An 18,013-nucleotide genomic window follows, 5' to 3' on the forward strand; every position below is an offset into this window, starting at 1 on the left:
TGTTCCATTTTGTCGAATGTCCGCAAACGCCTGCTTGCTAAACTCTTATCGTTTTCTGTCCACAATGTTGAGGTTGCAGTGACTTTTATTACAGTATCAAAAGCTGTCCCAGCTTAGAATGCATTCCATCTTTTCCATGATCGAGATGCTACCAAACTATTTCAAACTCCGACCAGACGCGACACGACGGGACACGAATCTGTTTTCTTTTGAGAGTCATAGTTGAATTGTCTAAACTTTTGAGATAGATTCATCATGTTGAGCTCGCCGGCTCTTCCATCATCTCTTCCACCACTTCCCACTCGCGTTCCTGTTGGCGACGCTGGGCCAAGGGTAGTTACTCCCGACAATGCTACGTCCCAGAACGATGAAGAGTTTCTTGAGCTTCTAACGGGAGCCGCAAGTGGCGGGGCAATTCCTCTGCCACCAGGAAAAGCACAATCATATATTGCTATATTCGAGGATGCCTTGGAACAACTCGCTGTATTGGGAGACATCGGGGGAGGAGGTGACGGTGCTGTGACGGGGAAAGCAGAAACCCGACCGGTGCGTGAATGTGGGTAGATCGGGTATCTCTACTTTACGCTTGCAACCAATGTTGTTCCGATCATTACCTTTCGCTTACCTCGTGGGAATACTCTTTTAACAGCTCGGCGATCAAATCACGCGCATTCTCAAAGACCAAAGGGCGTTAGAAGCACGTTACGAGCAACTTCTCGTTGAGCAAGATAAACTTAAGAAGCTACCGAACAAAACAAAATTTAAAGAGAGTCAGATTGCCATTTTGGATGTGACAAATGAATTAAAGCAGAGCTCACAAGGTCTGTAGCGGTGCAGACTTGTGTTATTGCGTTACGTTGTCGTGGCCAACCTAGTTATTACAGTCCTAGCCACAAACCTTAAATCGCATCCCAATGTGGCCAAAAACCTTCTCAAAATACAACAAGAGCGAAGCGCATTACAAACCCTGATCGGCAGAACCATACGGGAACTGCGTGAACATCGTTTTGATAGTTTGATGAGCACCGTGGAAGAGGAGTATAAGAAACGAAATACATTGCAAGATACCATTGATCGGTGAGAATACTATTCCGACTCTCATAAGCGCTCGTCACGTCACCTACCCAATCTCTAATGCCCATAAAGCGAGCGAGACGCTTCTCAGCTGCTTAGGTCTTTACATAAAGAATTGTCGAACGAGAAGAAGCTTTTGGAAGATGAAACTAATGACAGGAATCAAGTCATTCAGCAACTGAAGGATACCATTCAAGAAATAAACATTCTTACCAACTCGGAGCAAAAGTACATCAAAAAGGAAACTAAAGCGCATGAGAATAGTGTACGCCAAAGATGTCAGCATGAAGAAACGAGACTGATGGAGGACAAGTCAGTCCTCTCCAAACGACTAGAACAGGAGCAAAGAGCACACGAAAAAATTGTTGACTTTTTGACAAGACAGCGGGAGACCTTGGAAAGGCAGATTCAGGATTGGATGACTAAATATGAGGAAGATACGGAGGCGAAATCTACGGAAATCGAGACCCTCAAACAGAAAAGAAGTCAAGACCTTGATAAATTTGAAGAGCTCTTGGCTGCGTACGAAGAGCTGGAAAAGATCGTGGAAGAAGATCGTGCAAATAAGCAACGGGAGGCGGAAAGACTCAAGATTGAAAAGCAGCGAGATATGGCAGCAAGAATGGTTCAGCGATGGTGGAGAAGAAGGCTGGAGGCGAAGAAGGTATGCTCTATTGATATAATGCATATGACAACCACTCTAATAATTTACAACAATATACAGCAAAGCGCCAAGACCGTCAAGTCAGCTAAAGGGAAAAAGGGTGCAAAGGGGAAGGGCGGAAAGGCGACCGCACCGGGAACGGCCCAGTCCAAAACGCGGGGGAAAACGCCAACCAAAAAGTAAAGCATAGCGAGCTTCCGCGGGAATAATAGATGGTCCTCAAGTACATCTGGATATTTCTTCCACTTTTTGCCCACAGCGGGGACATGGGAACGAGTGATCCGCCATTATACTCGTCCTGATTTGCCATGCAGTCAGTTAAACTCCGATTAACGATAATGATGTGACGAGATAAAACTTACTTAATGCAATAATAGCAGTAGACATGTCCACAGTTTGTTCGATAAGGGGTATGTACTACAGTCTTTGGGGCGTCTTTCGCATGGCAAATCGCACAGATGTGGTCAGGGAGGTCTACAGTCACAGGGCCAGAAATGGCGCGGATAATAGTATTTTTGATGCGCTCTACATTCACCAGAGGTACTAGGAAAAGAAGGAACTCCTACTTATATAGTTAGCAAACTGGGTGGGGGACACTGCTCCAGAATGCGGTGCGGCCTCTGGGGCACGTCCTTACCGTAAATGCGTGCCAGACGAGTTGTCGATTCATAAACTCAAAGCTCACTTGACGCGCCATCTCCCGCCGAGTATACACTAAACGCATTCGCAGTACTCGATCCAATAACGATCGATATCTATTATGAGGCAGAGTGAGATCTTCATATACGGTCCCTTGCCAACAGCATCCAATAAATACCTTCCATTGTAGAGGAAAACCAGAAAGTTCACTAGAGAAAGCGCCCTGTACACATTTTCCGCCTTCTGGAGATACGTCCACACACGGTTCCGCCAGTCGCGCTATCGAAGCAGCGTTACAAAAACTTCACCATCCATTTGGCATAAACATAGAACGCACCTCCGGCTGTGCACTCCATTCATGCGTAGTTGCATGTCTATTTACTCTTATCCAGCCCCATCGCCCGCCAATATAAAGCAAGGCATGAGCCATCTTCTGCCATTTACTGAGGGGAGCATCTATTGCGGAAACCTCCACTGCCAGATGGAAAGGGGTCCTTGGTGAGCGACTACTCATCCATGTAGCTACTCTGCGTACTTACATCTGCCAGAATGCCGTGCTTCATTCCGGTACTTTAGATTTTGCAGCTGAAGGCCATAGGAGGCACCCATTGAATAAATAGAGAGATGGCACATCAAATATTGTAGCAGGGCGGTAAACTCGGGCTCATATTTCTCTTTGAGGGTCGGCTGTGCATGGTCCAAAACAATATAATGGTTATGAAAACGGAGAAACAAATGGTCATGGATTACGGTTTATCTACCTTGAAGAGCGAGAATATAGCAAGGAACTGTTCTTTTACGACACTGGTCAACTCTGCGTCCAAAAGTTCTGCGTCCAGCTGGCTGACCCGCAGAACATTCAGTGAGGATGGACGATATGCAGCAAGTGCTCTTCTAGCAGCAGAGACGAAAGTCTGTTCTCGTTCACTTTCTGGAACAATGGTCGAAGTCCCGGAAGCATCCCGGGTTACATTTGGACTTTGTGCCAACTCTGGCCTCGTCCAAAACTGCGAGGCATCCTCATTTGTTCTACCGCCGGATGAAACTGATGGTCCGTCAGTATCTGTTGGCATTTAGGTGTGCTGGTCTTCAAAGGCAGATTTGGCCCTACAGTTCACGATCTACTGTGTACGAACTTGCAGTCTTAAATTACTGCCTTGCAGGATGAGTCATACGACAAGTCCCATAAAATCAAATCCAACGACTGTTTCCCTTCATTTCATTCCCAAAAGGTCATTAAACTAGGAGACAAAACACACGTAATATGCTCATCAAAGTAAAGGTACGTTGTCAATTGGGGTATCGACCGTCGCTCTGTTCTCAGACGCTTGGTAATGTCCACGTTCTAATTCTGTTTTTGCATGGCATCCAGACGTTGACTGGCAAAGAGGTATGGGCTACAATGAACCAATGAAGACTATCGCCAATCCTGGCGTTTGTACTCTCTGTGTTGGTGATATATGAGAAGTATCTAATTCTATCTCCTTTTGCATATCAGATTGAAATCGACATCGAGCCAAATGATAAAGTAATACCTTGGTCAATCGCGCCATCGTGTTCGACAGTTTCGATAGTTTGTGACAGCTAATCACACATGTGCTTCTTACCAGATTACCAGAATCAAAGAGCGGGTTGAGGAAAAGGAGGGTATACCTCCGGCGCAACAACGGTAGGTCTAATGTGGCCTATATCGGAGTCCTCACGCAAAGATCCTTACCTGTCATCAATCAGATTGATTTTTGGTGGCAAGCAAATGTAGGTTTTGTAGTCTCTACAGGACGATCATGTCTCCGACAGAGACCGCCTGAAGGATGATATATGATATCTCTCTCTTAGGGCTGATGAGAAGACCGCTACGGACTACAACATCGAGGCTGGATCGGTACTACATTTGGTATTAGCGCTTCGTGGGGGACGGATGTAATTTCAAGATTTGGAATAAATTACTACGGTGCGGAAAAGGATAGGCAATATGCCTTTCTTTATTTTGCAATGCGGTAGATCATATTTGATGGGATATTTGAGCAGCAAGTTCGTGGTTTTGGATTCTTGCCGCGACTTTCGCAAGCCGGTTCCAAAATGATCTATAAGATGATGAAATGATTAAGCATAACTGGACGTGGGTCGCTTACCAGCTTCATCTACTTACTGATCGTAACCACCATGTCGATGTCGTTGTATAAAATCTTTCAGCGCCGCATCAAACGATGCGAGGAATACGGTCCCCTCTGCTATCCAACCAGCGGGTATGCCTTCCGCAATTTTTTCGAGTTTGTCCAAGTCTAGAGGCCCACTTGAGGCCACCCTGACGATAGGAATCAGCTGTCGATTAAGTAGCTTGTCGATTGCCAGTGATTGGACAGTTGCTCGTGGTAAATATCGCCCCCATTTCAGGACCGTCATGAACAGCTGAAGGACGAACGGATAATGAGCTCAGCATGGCACTAACCTGAATTGATAGCCATGGCATTTACCTTGAAAGTTATCCAGAACCAGTGATTTCGTGATTCAATCATGGCTTCAGTAAGACTTGGTCGTAGACGCGTAACGAAGAAGTTATATCGGTCCACCGTAGCATCGGTAGTCCGGGTTAGCCGCATTTCTATTGCGCTAACTAGACCCTGCGAATTGAGCAGGATGTGTAAGTTCATGTCTTAACAGCCCTGATATCCTATGAACGTCGGGCACAGGCTATCTACCTTGAAAGCTTGATCTTCCACATGCACATAATCAAGGCATTGGCCCATAATATTGATCAAGGCATTGGTTTGCTCCTCAGAATTTGGATCATACGTGTCCACCAAAGCTTTAATGCGTGGGATGACCGCTTTTTCCGCAATCCGTGATAAGAGCTTCGTGTCTGGATCATCCGCATTCATTACATGCGGTGAGGTTATGCCATAGTCCATCAGTGTGCGGTGCCACTCCATTGCTTCCAAGACGATAGGTATCTGGAGAAATGACAGGAAGAACTGATGAACATCGCCGTGCTATTTTGCAATTCAGCCATCAGCCGTCTTACATCCTGCAGACTCTGCGTCAAAAGCTCCCCTCGCACAAACAGCTCGAATATCCCTGGCACACTCAATGATCCGTAACCATCCTCATAGTCTTTTGGATACTTCCGCTTCCATATTTCAAATCGCTTCTTAATAATAGGCAGTGAGCGAAACTCGTCATCAGTATCGTCAAACAAATGCTCCAGCCGTTGTCGCACACGGCCTGCCCAAAGTTCCAGATTAGATAAAGCAGATCCATAACTTGCAGACGATAAAAGTAACAGTGAGGTACCTAGTCTGGAAGCTAATTCCGCCTCATTGGTAGGCTGCTGTACTTCATCGGTTTCCATTTCCCCAAAAGGCATTTGTCCATTCGTTTCTTGTGGTGGCGCTGGTAAACTTCAGTGATCACCCTCTCGGGCACAAAATGGATCGATATGTTTGCTTACCCGTCCAGATTGCAAAAGTTGCAAACCAGTCATCCATGACTTTTTCCCGCTGTTCGAAGATAAGTTTGTTACGGGCTTTGATAATGGAATGATACTCCATTTCAAGGCTTTCGAGTTCTGGGAACTATCCAAATATCTTTCAGCTCCTTGCGACGGGAAGATAGCTTACAATAACAGTAGCATACCTTGGTATCCAGAAAATCGGCCAGATCCTCGATATACGTTTTGAGATCCTGAAAGTAGGTATATCGTTCGGAAGAACCCTTGGTATCCGACTCCAGACTTGCGGTTGCTATAGTCGACTTTTGTGCCTCATGCTTGATTTGCTCAAGCTGACGGATGTGATTCTCATGGGTTGCTTCCAGATTGCTGAGGGTAGATGCTAAGCGAGAGCACACAGCGCTAACTGAGGGAATTGGTATTGAGGCGGGGACTGGACGGGTGAAAGGTTAGCCAGTAAAAAGCAGGGACGGTTATGCCCAATATCAGCTCACTCTGTGCAGGTGCTGGTGGGCGCGACTGCGGCTCTGGCTTGGCGTCGTGCACCTTTGGTTTACGTCCTTTCCGAATCTGCTCCATTTCCCACCGACGGACCTCCTCATCTTCCACATCTTCTTCCTGTCTAGTGAGAAGCTTGAATGAGGAAATGGTCGTAGTTCTTCCAGCATCGAAGCGCCATCCTTACGCATGGATAAGGTTCCCTTCCATTTCCTTCTGTCTCCGTTCTTCCTCTTGCTTTACTGCCTCACGTCCAAATGTAATACGATCACCCTCGTAGTCTTCAAAAGCCTCCTCTCCTTCGATCTCTTCATCCTCGGTTACCAGCCGCGACTCATGTTTGTAAGACTGCCCAACCTATCATAGGAGAACAGTTGAGCATCATCCATATGCTGCATACAAGCCTAACAGATTGATACCTCTCGGGAACTAGATAAAGGAATGAAATTGACAGAGGATTCTTTGGCTCCACTGATAGCAGCAGCCCTCTTCTGTTCACGCAATTTTCGAGCGGCGTGAATCGTAGCTGCATCTGGGATACTCTCTGCCAGGGAAAGGGGGGCCAGGTCGTCTGCCAACATATTTGAGGAAGAAAACAGGGAATCGGTCGTGCCAGAAGAAGGTGGGGCTGTTCGCTGGCTCTCCTTCAGGGCACGCAAACTTTCCGTTGAGTAGTTGCCGTTTGCGAAAGCATCCACTGTGCGCTCGGGAACAAGTTCGCGGTTGACCTTCGCTTTTGTCATTCGACGGCTAGCTGCTGTTTTCTTTATGGTAAAAGATTCATTTGTGCCCTGCGTCGGCAGTCAATGCATGAATATCGTTCATTGTGAGCACCGTGTTTAAAAAGTATTCAGCACCCACCTCGTCGTCTTCGCCAAAGCTCAACGCAACTCCTGTTCCACCTTTTGGCTTTGCTTTCGGCTTTTGAGCACTTTTCCCCTCTTTTTTAATGCTATTTGCGATGGCCTTGACCTCTAGCTCCCCACCCGTTTTACCCTCCCTTCCATTGCCGTTACCGTCAAGAGCGACATTGTCACTCCCATCCTCGTCCTCATACACCTGTATCTTCTTTCTCAAGTTCTTCGCCTTTGGTTTCCGAAAAGACGCAAAGCTCATAGCTCCCACGATCTAGATTACATGAAGATAGCCTTTGGATTTGACGATGGGTTCATCCCTTGGTTGTCACAGCAACAAGCTCTGTGCGCAGCTCCTCCATGGGTGAGCTATGGTCTTCTGAACTCGTTTGCACTAGACGATGGGCCAAGCTCCGTCCAACCTGGAGCCCATGGCTTCTTTCTGCCAGGTTGAGGCACTTGCGTCACAAAAATGTATGCAGCAGCATAACTATGATAGGTATGTTTGCTAAGGCGTGTGGAACCGACGTAGCTCGCCATTCCTATATTTCCTACGTTCTATTGTTAACTGGAAGTTACTCCCGTTCACAGAGAAGCATATCGACGGCCGTGCCGGCAGGCTTTTCAAGACTATCGCGACTGTAAGCAACGATGGGTAAGCATTGGAGATTTGTATATCATACGTTTAGAGATATTACAGACGAGACTTGGAAGCCACGTTTGACCTTTAAGTTTGCTCCTAGCATGACTTAAAAGCCCAGTTGTTGCGAGATGCTGCCAAGAAGGGGTAGAACAAGTGATTCGCCATGATCCTAGCTTCACGATCCAGAGCCGCCGCAGTGGCAATCTGTGCACTGGCCCCGACCATTCATATTAAAGAAACCTTTGCATTTGTACTCTTCACTCTGTAATGTATTTATACAACCAAAAATAACAAACTTGGTTCACCTATAAAAAGTATTTACTATGACATCAATAATCTGTAGTTGGAAAATCGTTAACTTGATGAGCGAAAAATGCCCACATCTACTAATTTCTTCCCTTTCGGGTTCCAAACACTGTCCCAATTACTGAGCTCGCCATGCTGGCCAAGGACGTAATAGGTCGCGGGGTATGATCAACGACTTGTCGCGTACACGATTCGAGAGTACTTCGCAGCCGACTGTAAGCCTCTTCACGATGTGCTCGTAGGTCAGCAATCTATTTGCGCAGACACCACATAATTAATGTGAGGAGCACCAAAGTGAGGGCAGCAGCGCGTCATTACCTCATCTCTCAACCCAGCCATGTCAAGCTCCCAACAGCGTGTCCGCGTTCGCTCAATCCATTTTGTCCATTCCCAGTCCTGCTTGCGAGGAGTCAGCTGTCCTGAATCTACACCCCTCACTGTTGCGCCTTGGTATGGTTCGTCCTCATCTCCTTCATCTATCCCAGTTACTCCCCCAAACGCCATTTCTTCTTCAAAGTGCTCCATATCACTAGCTCTGATATCTTCCAATTGTTCTCTCAGCTCGTCGACTACCCTGCTCTGTCTGGCATACTCGTCTTTCAGCCCTTCTGTTTCCGCCACCTTAGCCTCTAACTCTTTCGCATGAACGCTCAGTTCTTCTAGCTCTATTCGTTGCATTGCACAACGACGATCCGATTCTTTCTTTGCAACCAGCAGCTTGGCATTTTCGGTCTCCAGGTCTTTAACCCGTCGGCCAAGATCCTGGATAATCTCCTGATCGGTCTGCTCGAGTTCTTTCGTGTCCCGACGAACTTCTGCGTGTTCACGCAATAATCTGCGCCTGTCAACTTCGAGTTCTGCAGCGGCCTGAGCCGTTGCCTGCAACTCATTACGAAGTTGATCCAGATCTCGTTCAAAATTCGATACGACGCGCGCATGACCCGCTTCTGCATCCCGAAGGTCCTGCAGTGTAGCACGTAGCTGGTCTTGTAGACTTGCATTGTTGCGTCGCAAGTTTGATACCGTTTGCCGATGGATTCGCTCCGCGTCGCGCAGATTCGCTTCCAATACGTCAAGTTGGGCTCTTAGATCCGTATTCGCTCGCTCGAGAGAGTTGACATACTCTAGTGTTCCGATCGACCGTCGACGGGATAGGGAAGGTGCTGTAGTACTGGTTGGTGAATCTGAGCTTAAAGATGGTTCGGAAGCAGCGACTAAATCGATGCTCAGCGAGGCTTTTGATCTCCTTCGCGCTAGGCTTCGAAGAGACCCTCCCCTCAGACTAGCTCTAGATCCATATTGCGGTGCCTGGACATTCAACTGTTGTAGCGATTTTGTTCTATTGACCAATTCTTGATATTCTGTCATGAGAGAGTTGTTGGCGGCTACAAGCTGCTGACCGATTTCAGCGGCCAGAGTTAAATCTGGAGCAAAATTATCATCAACGGCAGCTCATTGTTCTTCGCCGGCACGGCACAGTGTCCCTACCTCTTTCCTTATCTTTGAGCGCTTCCAACGCATCCTTTAGCTTGGTCCGTAGATCCTGTTCACTCCAAGAATCCACCAGCTCCAGAGGAGCATTGTTGAAAATCAACGCGCTTCGTCGTTTTGATGCTCTCGTTAGCGACCGCATAGACCGCACCTCATCGGCAACGGCATTACCAATGGCTGTAAAGCAACAATGTAATCAGCGTCTTCTCCATTTCTACCACCATTGCGATCCCAACCAGAACGACCGGCCTGAGAGATGTGATACAGGCTACACTTACTTGTTACTACAAAGTCAGCCTTTTCAACCTCGGGAGACGATGAGGAGGGACTTGTTGGTCCAAACGTTTGCGATAGATTAGGGCGATCGCTCAAGTCGAGCGGCGATGGAGGAAGAACTGTCATGAGCAGGTAGCAAACCCTACAGCGCCAGAGCCTGACGGTCGCAACCCGGTCGATATATGAGGTGAGATAGAGTTGGTTCTTGATATGCTCCCTATGGCTGCCAGATTCTGCTGGCGAATAATTGTTACAGTGCCACTACACTGCCAAAGTTTAGTCAGTACACACGAGGCAACAGAGCGGAATTAGTGCCTATTGCATACAGGCAAGGTAAGAGCAAATGTGTTTGAGAGGTTCCGTTGTAAATGTAGGTGAAACTTGTGCAGATCTCAAATGAGGTGCGACGAAATCCAGCGCTAGCCGAAATGATCACATCATTTGGAATCATTGACACATGTAGTTACCCTAAGGACGCGCGTGACAGCGCCGCATCCACAACATGACTGGAACTTTCATGCGTTTATTTATCCTTCAATGTTTAATATTGAGATATGTATATTATCATATGGCATCCGGTAGAATACATGTGACGATAACGACTGTCACCGGCTCAACTGTTCCTTTTTCTTCTTTTTCTTTATTTTCGCCCGCTTCTCAGATCCATTACCTTGTTGACTTGTCGATGCAGCTACATTCTCTTGAACATTAGGTCGAGTGGTCTCCTTCCCGACTGGCACCCGCTTCACTTTCTTCTTCTTCTTTTGCAGTTTCTCGTCATCTGAATGCTGAAGTTTCCGCTTTTCCGCTGTCTCAGATCCATGAAGAGCAGTAGCATGTGCCTGATCGAGTTGTATCAGCGCATCTCCGCCACCTTCTTTTTTCAGCTTTTTTCTTTCAGGGATCCCTTGGGATTGATTCTTCTCGCGCGACGAACTTTTCTTTTTCTTCTTTTTTATCCGTGCCTGCAGATGTTGTATATCTCCTTTCTGATGGCTCTCATCGGGGTTTGACCTTTTAGTCTGTCCACGGGCCGAATCTGCGTGATCTGCTCGCAATGGCTGATGTTCATCCGCTAACTCTGCATCCTGTCCTTCGCAAATTTCCTGATCATAGATGTCAATGTCCGGTCTTGCTGCCAAGTCAATAGGACGTGTCCTATCGAATTCCAACTCCCTATTCAACTGGTCCTTCGCATTAGCAGCTCCCTCCACTCTGACTTGCAGATCCCGCCTTACTATACTAAAATCTAGGTCCTCTTCTTCGCTATCAAGGGTATCGGGAAGCAATTCTACTTGATCAATCTTTTCATCATCGCTATCCTCAATGAACTCCTCGGATTTGATGTTAGGTAGGGGCATAAGTGATAACGCGATTCTCACAGTCTCAATGAAAGTGTAGCTTTCCAAATCTGGAACTCGCGCTCTTGCTCTAAGCCATCGCTCTTTGAGTTTGCTAGCAGGCCACATCTTCCAATCCTCACCCTTCAAAGCATCCCAGTCGACTTCAGACTCATCATATGCGCCGTCACAGAGAGCCAGCATTCGGGATAGCAGCTCCCGGTCATCGTTTGTAGTCCAAACTGGCCGTGGTGTTTCCTCAGACTCGAATTCCGATAAGCTCGCGATATTTTTATACCATTGCCACCGGAGTTGTGAGGCACTTCTGGTTTCGAACTTCGCGGCAACCAGCGACCACTGGTTGAATTTGAGAGGATCGTCAATACCGTCGCGTTCCATGACTTCTTTGACGATTGTCACCAGCCGTTCGTGCTCCTCTTTCGTCCAGGTTCTCTCTCGAATATCTTTCGGGCATTTCTCCCAAAACATAATCCGCCGCCAGCGCAACCTACTAGCATTATCACGTAGGCCCATCTCTCGATCAATGTCTGCCCATTTCATCCCTCTTAGCACTAGGGCCCTTAGCCTGTCATCTGCTTCTTCAGTCCACTCCATCTTGACCTTTCTAGGCTGACAGTCCCATGTTGCATTATACGTCCTCTTCAAGTAAACCATCAATTGTGAAAGGGTGCGGTTAATTCGTGCAGCTCTGTGTACTTGAAGCATCCATTTGGTATACCGCTTATTTGCGTATGGATTTTCTATCGGTGCCCCCTCCGTATCGGTCAATTTGGTGCGCCGGGTAATCAGCAAAGGAAGGTCTTCCTTAGGTATGGCATGCTCCTCTAAGTATAGGTCGATGGCGTGCTGGATTCTCTCACGTTCTCCGGTAGTGAACGGTCCTTGAGCGTAGGTGTCTGCAAATGTTGCGTGAAGCTGGTAGTTTTTCTTGTACGTAAATGTGTTAGATGGAGGACGGTCGTCCTCTTCTGGATCAGGTGCACCTTTTCGGGTGCGGAGACTGGCGGCATAAGCCTCTGAGCGCTCCACCGGTGGTTTGTGATAGTCAGCCGCTCTCGTCGATCTCTTGACTTTCTTTGCCTCTTTTGACTTGTCAGAAGTGCTCCTCTTGCAGTCCACAGCTACATGGGATTTCGATTCAAGGACATTTGAATTGTCTTCGGGGCTAAGACTAATTTTTGGGAATGCTTCTGACTCCGTGGCATTTACGGTCAAGGTCTGTCGGGAAGGAGTTGACTTTGCTGCCCGTCCTCCTTGCTCCCCAATACGCTTCCGTTTCTGTTTTCCCATCGAGCTTGAACAGGCAACTCCATTTTTCCGCTTCGACTGGGACTTGTTTTCCGTGGTCATGACTTTCTGCCAATCGAAAATTACGAAACCTGCCTGACTATCAGCAACATCTTGTATTGTTGCTATAGCAACAAGCAGTGACTAGTCTGCCGATCCTCTCCGATTGTCCTCTACCGTTCCACCCTCCAAATCCTCCCCAAACACCATGGCCTCAATGCTCTCTAGCACCGCTTACATCGCCGCGAAGGCCTCTCTCCGCACTGCCAATCCGACAAGAATCCTCGCGGCTAGCTACGCCACCTCGGCCAATGTGAAGAAGATCACCGTTATCGGGTCGGGCTTGATGGGCGCTGGTGGGTCCACATCCTTGTCTATTACACACATTTGGAGTACTCTATTGTCTAACCGCTTGACAGGTATTGTGCAGGTGGCTGCCCAGTCCGGATACCACGTGAACATGGTGGATCTGAAAGAGGAGTTTCTTGCGAAGGGTGAAAAAATCATCACATCTTCGCTGAAGCGAGTCGCCAAAAAGAAGCACGGCGATGATGCAGCTGCTTCAAAGAAGTTTATTGATGAAGTAATGTCCCGTATCAGCCTGTCGACTGATTCTAACAAGGCTGCATCCGAGTCCGATTTGGTCGTTGAAGCCATTGTTGAGAACATCAAAACGAAACAGGCTCTCTTCAAGGCCCTCGACGAGGCTGCCCCAAAAGACGCTATCTTTGCCAGCAACACCTCATCTCTTCCTATTGCTGACATTGCTGCCGCGACGAACAGGAAAGACAAATTTGCAGGATTGCACTTCTTCAACCCGGTGCCACAAATGAAGCTTGTGGAGATCATTCGCATTCCGGAGACTTCTGACGAAGTATTCAACACTCTTAGTGATGTGACCAAAAAGATGGGTAAAGTACCAGTTGCGTGCAAAGACACTCCCGGGTAAGAAACAAGAGCACATCATGAGTTTTGCAATTCCGGGTGTTCATGAAAAACAACCCCTCTAGATTTATTGTGAACCGTTTATTGGTGCCGTACATGATGGAATCTTTGCGTCTCGTGGAGCGCGGTGATGCTTCCATGCAAGACGTTGACACTGGAATGAAGCTTGGAGCAGGATACCGTAAGTTTTGTGTGGGCTGGTACTGTCGGTGCCTCTAGCTAACAAATATCCTATGCAGCGATGGGTCCCTTCGAGTTGATGGACGTAAGTGTGACCCTGCAGTGTTGTATCGTGGTATGAAAGGTATCTAACGTTTTCCCCAGTATGTCGGCCTCGACACAATCAAGTTTATCACCGATGGTTGGTACAAATCCGGTAAGGGATTGGTTGGCGACAAGCTTGTTGCACCTTCTCCCCTTTTGGAAAAGCTTGTGAAGGAGGGACATCTTGGTAGGAAGAGCGGAAAGGGCTTCTACACGTACGAAGGTGTAGGCGCCGATAAGGGAAAGAAATAAGTTTTAAATCATATGTAATATTTGCTGCAGCGTTACAATTTGCTAATACACGCATCATCCTTGATCATCCTTGTCCAGTATGTCAATTGTAATACTCCTCTGTAACCCACCCCCGCCAAAAGACAGTTTAGCTGAACGTTTCAAACAGGCTATTTGGTTGGTCAATATAGTCAAGTACTGGGCACACCACATCCCTGGATGGGCTCCCGCTATTCTGTAGCAAAAGAATTCAATGCAATATCCAATTCATGAAATTTGAAGAAGGCCATGAAAGGGCTAAGATGTTCCTTACAGAAAACCATTTGAGAGCAAATTATCAATTCCTAGTTCGATGTCAGTCTGTGGATTATGTAAGTGATGAGTAATCACAAACTTCAGCTCCACTGATCAACGAGCTGATCTGTCAAGGAGCAAACCGACCTTTGGAATACTGTTGATTTCTGCCGGACGTCCCTTCCACGGTTAAACTGAAGGTGAATAGCCAGTTGCAGTGCTTAAATTCCCGCATTTTTACTATAGTTATTAACCTGGGTCTTTATTGTGGTGCATTTAATCAGTGTTGCTGCGGAAGCGCATACTGGAACGAACCCTACGATTGACATAAATATCACATACCGATACTCTCATTCAAAATGCCTGTTGACGTTGGTACGTATTCCTTCGCCTTGTTCTTACCTGCCTCGTCTGCGTTTGGTTGCTTACGATCGCACTAGCCCCTATCCGTTTGAGCACTTCCTCTGCGGAACCCGACCCTGACACGTTGGAAAGTCAAGTGCGTCAGCTCAAAAAGGAGCTCAAAGATTGGGAGCATGCATTTGCAAGCAAGGAAGGGAGAAAACCGGAGAAGGCCGATATAACGGCGAACAAGGACATAGGTTGGGAACGAACTCCCCTCGAACAGCTGTGACGGTTGACTAAAAATCCAAATTCTACTAGCGCGACGATACAAGGCGTATATCAAGCTAAAGTCTTCACTCGAGAGCTCACCTGCGCCGGATGAGAAGACTGAGAAATCGATACCCCGATCTAAATCAAGTAAACAACGTCGGCCGGCCACTCGTGATGATGAGGCAACAGAGGGTACCGCCAATGAGGAAGATGTTATTCCATTGCCAACCGTTGCAATGCCAAAACCGCCTCCAGTTGCAAAGAAGGTGCCCCGGAATGCGGTACGGAAGGCCGCTGGGGCACGAGCTCTTACTAAGCCGAAAAGCAGAGGGGAACCAACCGACGATCCCTTTACCAGAGACGTGACATCGGACGGTGGAGATGATTCTGAAGCTGCAGCAGAACAACAATCTCCGAGAGGGTCCACCACTTTGAAAGCAAACTTTTTGGACAAAGAAGCCGTTACGGCCATCGCCACCTCTACTTTGGTTTCAGAAGAGCACCTGGACACGAGCTTGAACCCATCGACGGCCATAGCAGCCGAAGCCAGACCGTGGGGGGCAACAGCAGCTCTGCCAGAAAATTTCAAATTGAGAAGAAATACAGTCTCAGTAGGACCCATTTCCACTGCAACGCTCTCTGCGGCTGAGAAACGGCCAACATCGCGGCCTGGAACCGCATCTGGAGAGCGACGTTCGACTTTCAGCGAGGGATCAAGACCAGTGACGAGCGCTGGCGGCATCGGTAGCAATACCGCCAATGCAGGCAGCCTGCAGGATAACTTTGGATCCACAGAGGCGTCTGAATTTCTGGATTTTATGAATCGACGAAAGGAAATTGAGAAAATTACCTCCACGCAGGTACCTGCGGGAGCCGTTACCGCTGCCGAAGCCCTCAAAGCCATGCAGCAACGTCCCAACTCACCCAACACTACGTCGCCTATGAAGACGGATCGTGCACGTGCACCCATTGTAACCTCCATTACAGTTCAACAGTCCCCCTCCTCCGCGAATGCCAGCAAGTCATCGGCGTCACCCTCCATCCAAGCTAATCCGCCCTCACAGCCTTTGACTGCTGCTCAACTCCGAGAACTCGCCAAACCTTACGATCCGACTGATATTGACTTGGAGGACGATACCATCCTAGATACACCTATACACGCCATCGATCACCGTATATCGGCGTCATCACCAACCAGCCGCCGATCAGATGCGCCCAAACCACCTAAACGACAATCGCTCGCGTTTGTAGCCTCTCCACAACATCGAGCCCAGCAACAGGATGTAGACGACGGAGCGGATGAGGAGGAAGAGGAAAATGCTGGAGATATAGTGGCACCTTTGGCCACATCCCCCATGAACCCACAAACGATGTGTGTTGGAGCCGATGCGATTGGTTCGGCAATGAACCCAAGCCTGACCAACGCGCAGATCTTTTAGTACGTCTGTCATCATTTATTTGGGCTTGACATGTAACCATTTAACCTTTCTCTGTGCCTTTTCAGCCGTATCCCGCCAGAATATATCCTCCGCTGCAAACTTTATCGCAAGAAAAATATTCTCGACAAGGCACATCCAACGTTTTTCCTATATAATCAGGTTGATGACACCTTCCTCCTCGCCGCACGTAAAAGAAAGAAGTCGAAGAGTGTCAATTACGTTATATCCACAAGTCAGGTTGATATGAGTAAAGATTCAAAGCACTATGTTGCGAAGTTGAAGTAATTAGCCTCGATTGGGTCTGAGACTTCTGGTAGTGATTTAACCTAGTATTGAATAGGGCAAACTTCCAACGGACAAACTTCATCCTCTTGGATGCACGATCCTACAATCCTCGCGCATCCAATAAAGGGTTGCGAGAGCTCGCTTGCGTCAGTTATGTAAGTAGTCTCGCATACCATACATGTATGTATCCTTCTGAGGTAGCTCATTCTCCACCTTTGATTAGAGTAAAACTGTTCTTCCCAGAGAAATGTCCGTGGCTATTCCCGCAACCCACATTGAAGAGCTATCGGTAACTCTTTCCAGTCTGAGCTGTCATCATATCACTCGGATGAACTCATACTTGCCAATTAGGAACATTACTCAAAGGATATAATGGCAGATGTCAAAACCCAAAACACCAACAAACTACTCTTTCTGCGAAACAAGCCTCCACGGTGGAACGAAGTTACTCAGTCACATTGTTTGAATTTTGGCGGACGGGTGACGCAGCCTTCCATCAAAAACTTCCAACTAGTCGGGACGGAGAATGGTATGAGCTATTGTAGTTGTTCAACGCATCTACTGGTCATCAACATATGTATTCTGCTTTAGAAAACTTTGTCATAATGCAATTTGGACGATGTGGCCCGGACTATTTTACGCTGGATGTGCGATACCCCATGACTCCTCTCGACGCATTCGCCGTGGCACTGACCACCTTCGATGCATACGACAATGCATGACAAAGTTAATTGTTGCAACATCATCTTACGGTGCCATGGGTTGGAGAAAAGTCTTCAGATGACATTGTATACACCCAAAAGTTTGTTCAGTAACGTTTGTATGTAAGATTTTTAAAAGTGTATACTATGTACTGGTTTACCCATATCTATTAGCCAGCTCAATGCAAGATAATGAGTGGTTCTGGCTGTGCCAGCAGTAATGCATGCACTACTTCAGGTCCATAAAACTAACAAATATCATTGAGAACGAGGACAGTTGTTCTGGTTCAGTAAGCGGAACTGCCGCAAGTCGATGAGGTTACCATTAACCTTGCCTCGTTTGCAAGCACGTTCGTGCATCTGTGCATCTACCCTCCGTCAATATGCATTGAATGACGTTGTACCCTGCTTTTAATGCTAGCTAGTAGCTTGCTCCGGAGCAAATTATTCCGCGCTCAATGTGGTCAGATGCACTGCTATTTAGGGAAATAGCACTAGTTTGGCCCCAAGGAGACGAACGGGAGGATGTCTTCGGAAGAAAGGCTACAATTAACAAGTGGACGATATTGACTAAACTAATACTGGCTTTAACAGTGATCATATAGTGTGGTAGGGACGGTCTCATCAGCTACTTCTCAGCTATATCTATTTCCTTTTTACTGATCACTATCGGTCATTAATGTGCCCACTGTCGGTGA

At 47.4% G+C, this 18,013-nt stretch overlaps 8 protein-coding genes across 8 annotated transcripts; 4 read left to right on the forward strand and 4 right to left on the reverse strand.

Annotated features, from left to right (window-relative positions):
- Positions 1-199: 199 nt before the first annotated feature.
- SPPG_03580 (uncharacterized protein) lies at positions 200-2,230 on the forward strand. Its single transcript, XM_016751841.1, has 5 exons — positions 200-546; positions 650-821; positions 885-1,077; positions 1,147-1,738; positions 1,799-2,230. The coding sequence occupies exons 1-5, from the start codon at positions 256-258 to the stop codon at positions 1,919-1,921; spliced, it is 1,371 nt and encodes a 456-aa protein (XP_016609827.1). The 5' UTR covers positions 200-255; the 3' UTR covers positions 1,922-2,230.
- On the reverse strand, positions 1,726-3,512 carry SPPG_03581 (uncharacterized protein). The gene is made up of 7 exons (XM_016751842.1): positions 3,139-3,512; positions 2,917-3,064; positions 2,715-2,851; positions 2,556-2,656; positions 2,376-2,493; positions 2,101-2,300; positions 1,726-2,036 (listed from the first exon to the last, which is right to left on the reverse strand). Exons 1-7 carry the CDS (start codon positions 3,448-3,450, stop codon positions 1,958-1,960), a joined length of 1,095 nt encoding a protein of 364 aa, XP_016609828.1. The 5' UTR covers positions 3,451-3,512; the 3' UTR covers positions 1,726-1,957.
- SPPG_09125 (NEDD8 protein) lies at positions 3,403-4,396 on the forward strand. The gene is made up of 7 exons (XM_016757282.1): positions 3,403-3,454; positions 3,541-3,659; positions 3,750-3,767; positions 3,876-3,905; positions 3,988-4,046; positions 4,109-4,132; positions 4,214-4,396. The coding sequence occupies exons 2-7, from the start codon at positions 3,642-3,644 to the stop codon at positions 4,299-4,301; spliced, it is 237 nt and encodes a 78-aa protein (XP_016609829.1). The 5' UTR covers positions 3,403-3,454; positions 3,541-3,641; the 3' UTR covers positions 4,302-4,396.
- Positions 4,266-7,456, reverse strand: SPPG_03582 (uncharacterized protein). Its single transcript, XM_016751843.1, has 12 exons — positions 7,185-7,456; positions 6,743-7,114; positions 6,511-6,680; positions 6,320-6,447; positions 6,011-6,258; positions 5,826-5,949; positions 5,669-5,767; positions 5,400-5,599; positions 5,077-5,328; positions 4,852-4,998; positions 4,527-4,786; positions 4,266-4,461 (listed from the first exon to the last, which is right to left on the reverse strand). The coding sequence occupies exons 1-12, from the start codon at positions 7,437-7,439 to the stop codon at positions 4,380-4,382; spliced, it is 2,337 nt and encodes a 778-aa protein (XP_016609830.1). The 5' UTR covers positions 7,440-7,456; the 3' UTR covers positions 4,266-4,379.
- A 605-nt stretch (positions 7,457-8,061) lies between these two features.
- Positions 8,062-10,322, reverse strand: SPPG_03583 (uncharacterized protein). Its single transcript, XM_016751844.1, has 5 exons — positions 10,220-10,322; positions 9,896-10,159; positions 9,615-9,794; positions 8,445-9,550; positions 8,062-8,377 (listed from the first exon to the last, which is right to left on the reverse strand). The coding sequence occupies exons 2-5, from the start codon at positions 10,017-10,019 to the stop codon at positions 8,207-8,209; spliced, it is 1,581 nt and encodes a 526-aa protein (XP_016609831.1). The 5' UTR covers positions 10,020-10,159; positions 10,220-10,322; the 3' UTR covers positions 8,062-8,206.
- Positions 10,323-10,498: 176 nt separating this feature from the next.
- On the reverse strand, positions 10,499-12,609 carry SPPG_03584 (uncharacterized protein; the record flags this gene model as incomplete). The annotated part of the gene is made up of 1 exon (XM_016751845.1): positions 10,499-12,609. The coding sequence occupies exon 1, from the start codon at positions 12,602-12,604 to the stop codon at positions 10,499-10,501; it is 2,106 nt and encodes a 701-aa protein (XP_016609832.1). The 5' UTR covers positions 12,605-12,609.
- An 84-nt stretch (positions 12,610-12,693) lies between these two features.
- On the forward strand, positions 12,694-14,069 carry SPPG_03585 (uncharacterized protein). Its single transcript, XM_016751846.1, has 5 exons — positions 12,694-12,897; positions 12,961-13,486; positions 13,552-13,667; positions 13,726-13,751; positions 13,811-14,069. Exons 1-5 carry the CDS (start codon positions 12,750-12,752, stop codon positions 14,000-14,002), a joined length of 1,008 nt encoding a protein of 335 aa, XP_016609833.1. The 5' UTR covers positions 12,694-12,749; the 3' UTR covers positions 14,003-14,069.
- A 565-nt stretch (positions 14,070-14,634) lies between these two features.
- Positions 14,635-17,512, forward strand: SPPG_03586 (uncharacterized protein; the record flags this gene model as incomplete). The annotated part of the gene is made up of 8 exons (XM_016751847.1): positions 14,635-14,650; positions 14,716-14,877; positions 14,939-16,328; positions 16,395-16,610; positions 16,670-16,769; positions 16,838-16,903; positions 16,966-17,143; positions 17,206-17,512. The coding sequence occupies 8 exons, from the start codon at positions 14,635-14,637 to the stop codon at positions 17,334-17,336; spliced, it is 2,259 nt and encodes a 752-aa protein (XP_016609834.1). The 3' UTR covers positions 17,337-17,512.
- Between the last annotated feature and the right edge of the window lie 501 nt (positions 17,513-18,013).

This window comes from Spizellomyces punctatus (genome assembly GCF_000182565.1).
Source record: "Spizellomyces punctatus DAOM BR117 chromosome Unknown supercont1.5, whole genome shotgun sequence".
NCBI classification, from domain to species: domain Eukaryota; kingdom Fungi; phylum Chytridiomycota; class Chytridiomycetes; order Spizellomycetales; family Spizellomycetaceae; genus Spizellomyces; species Spizellomyces punctatus.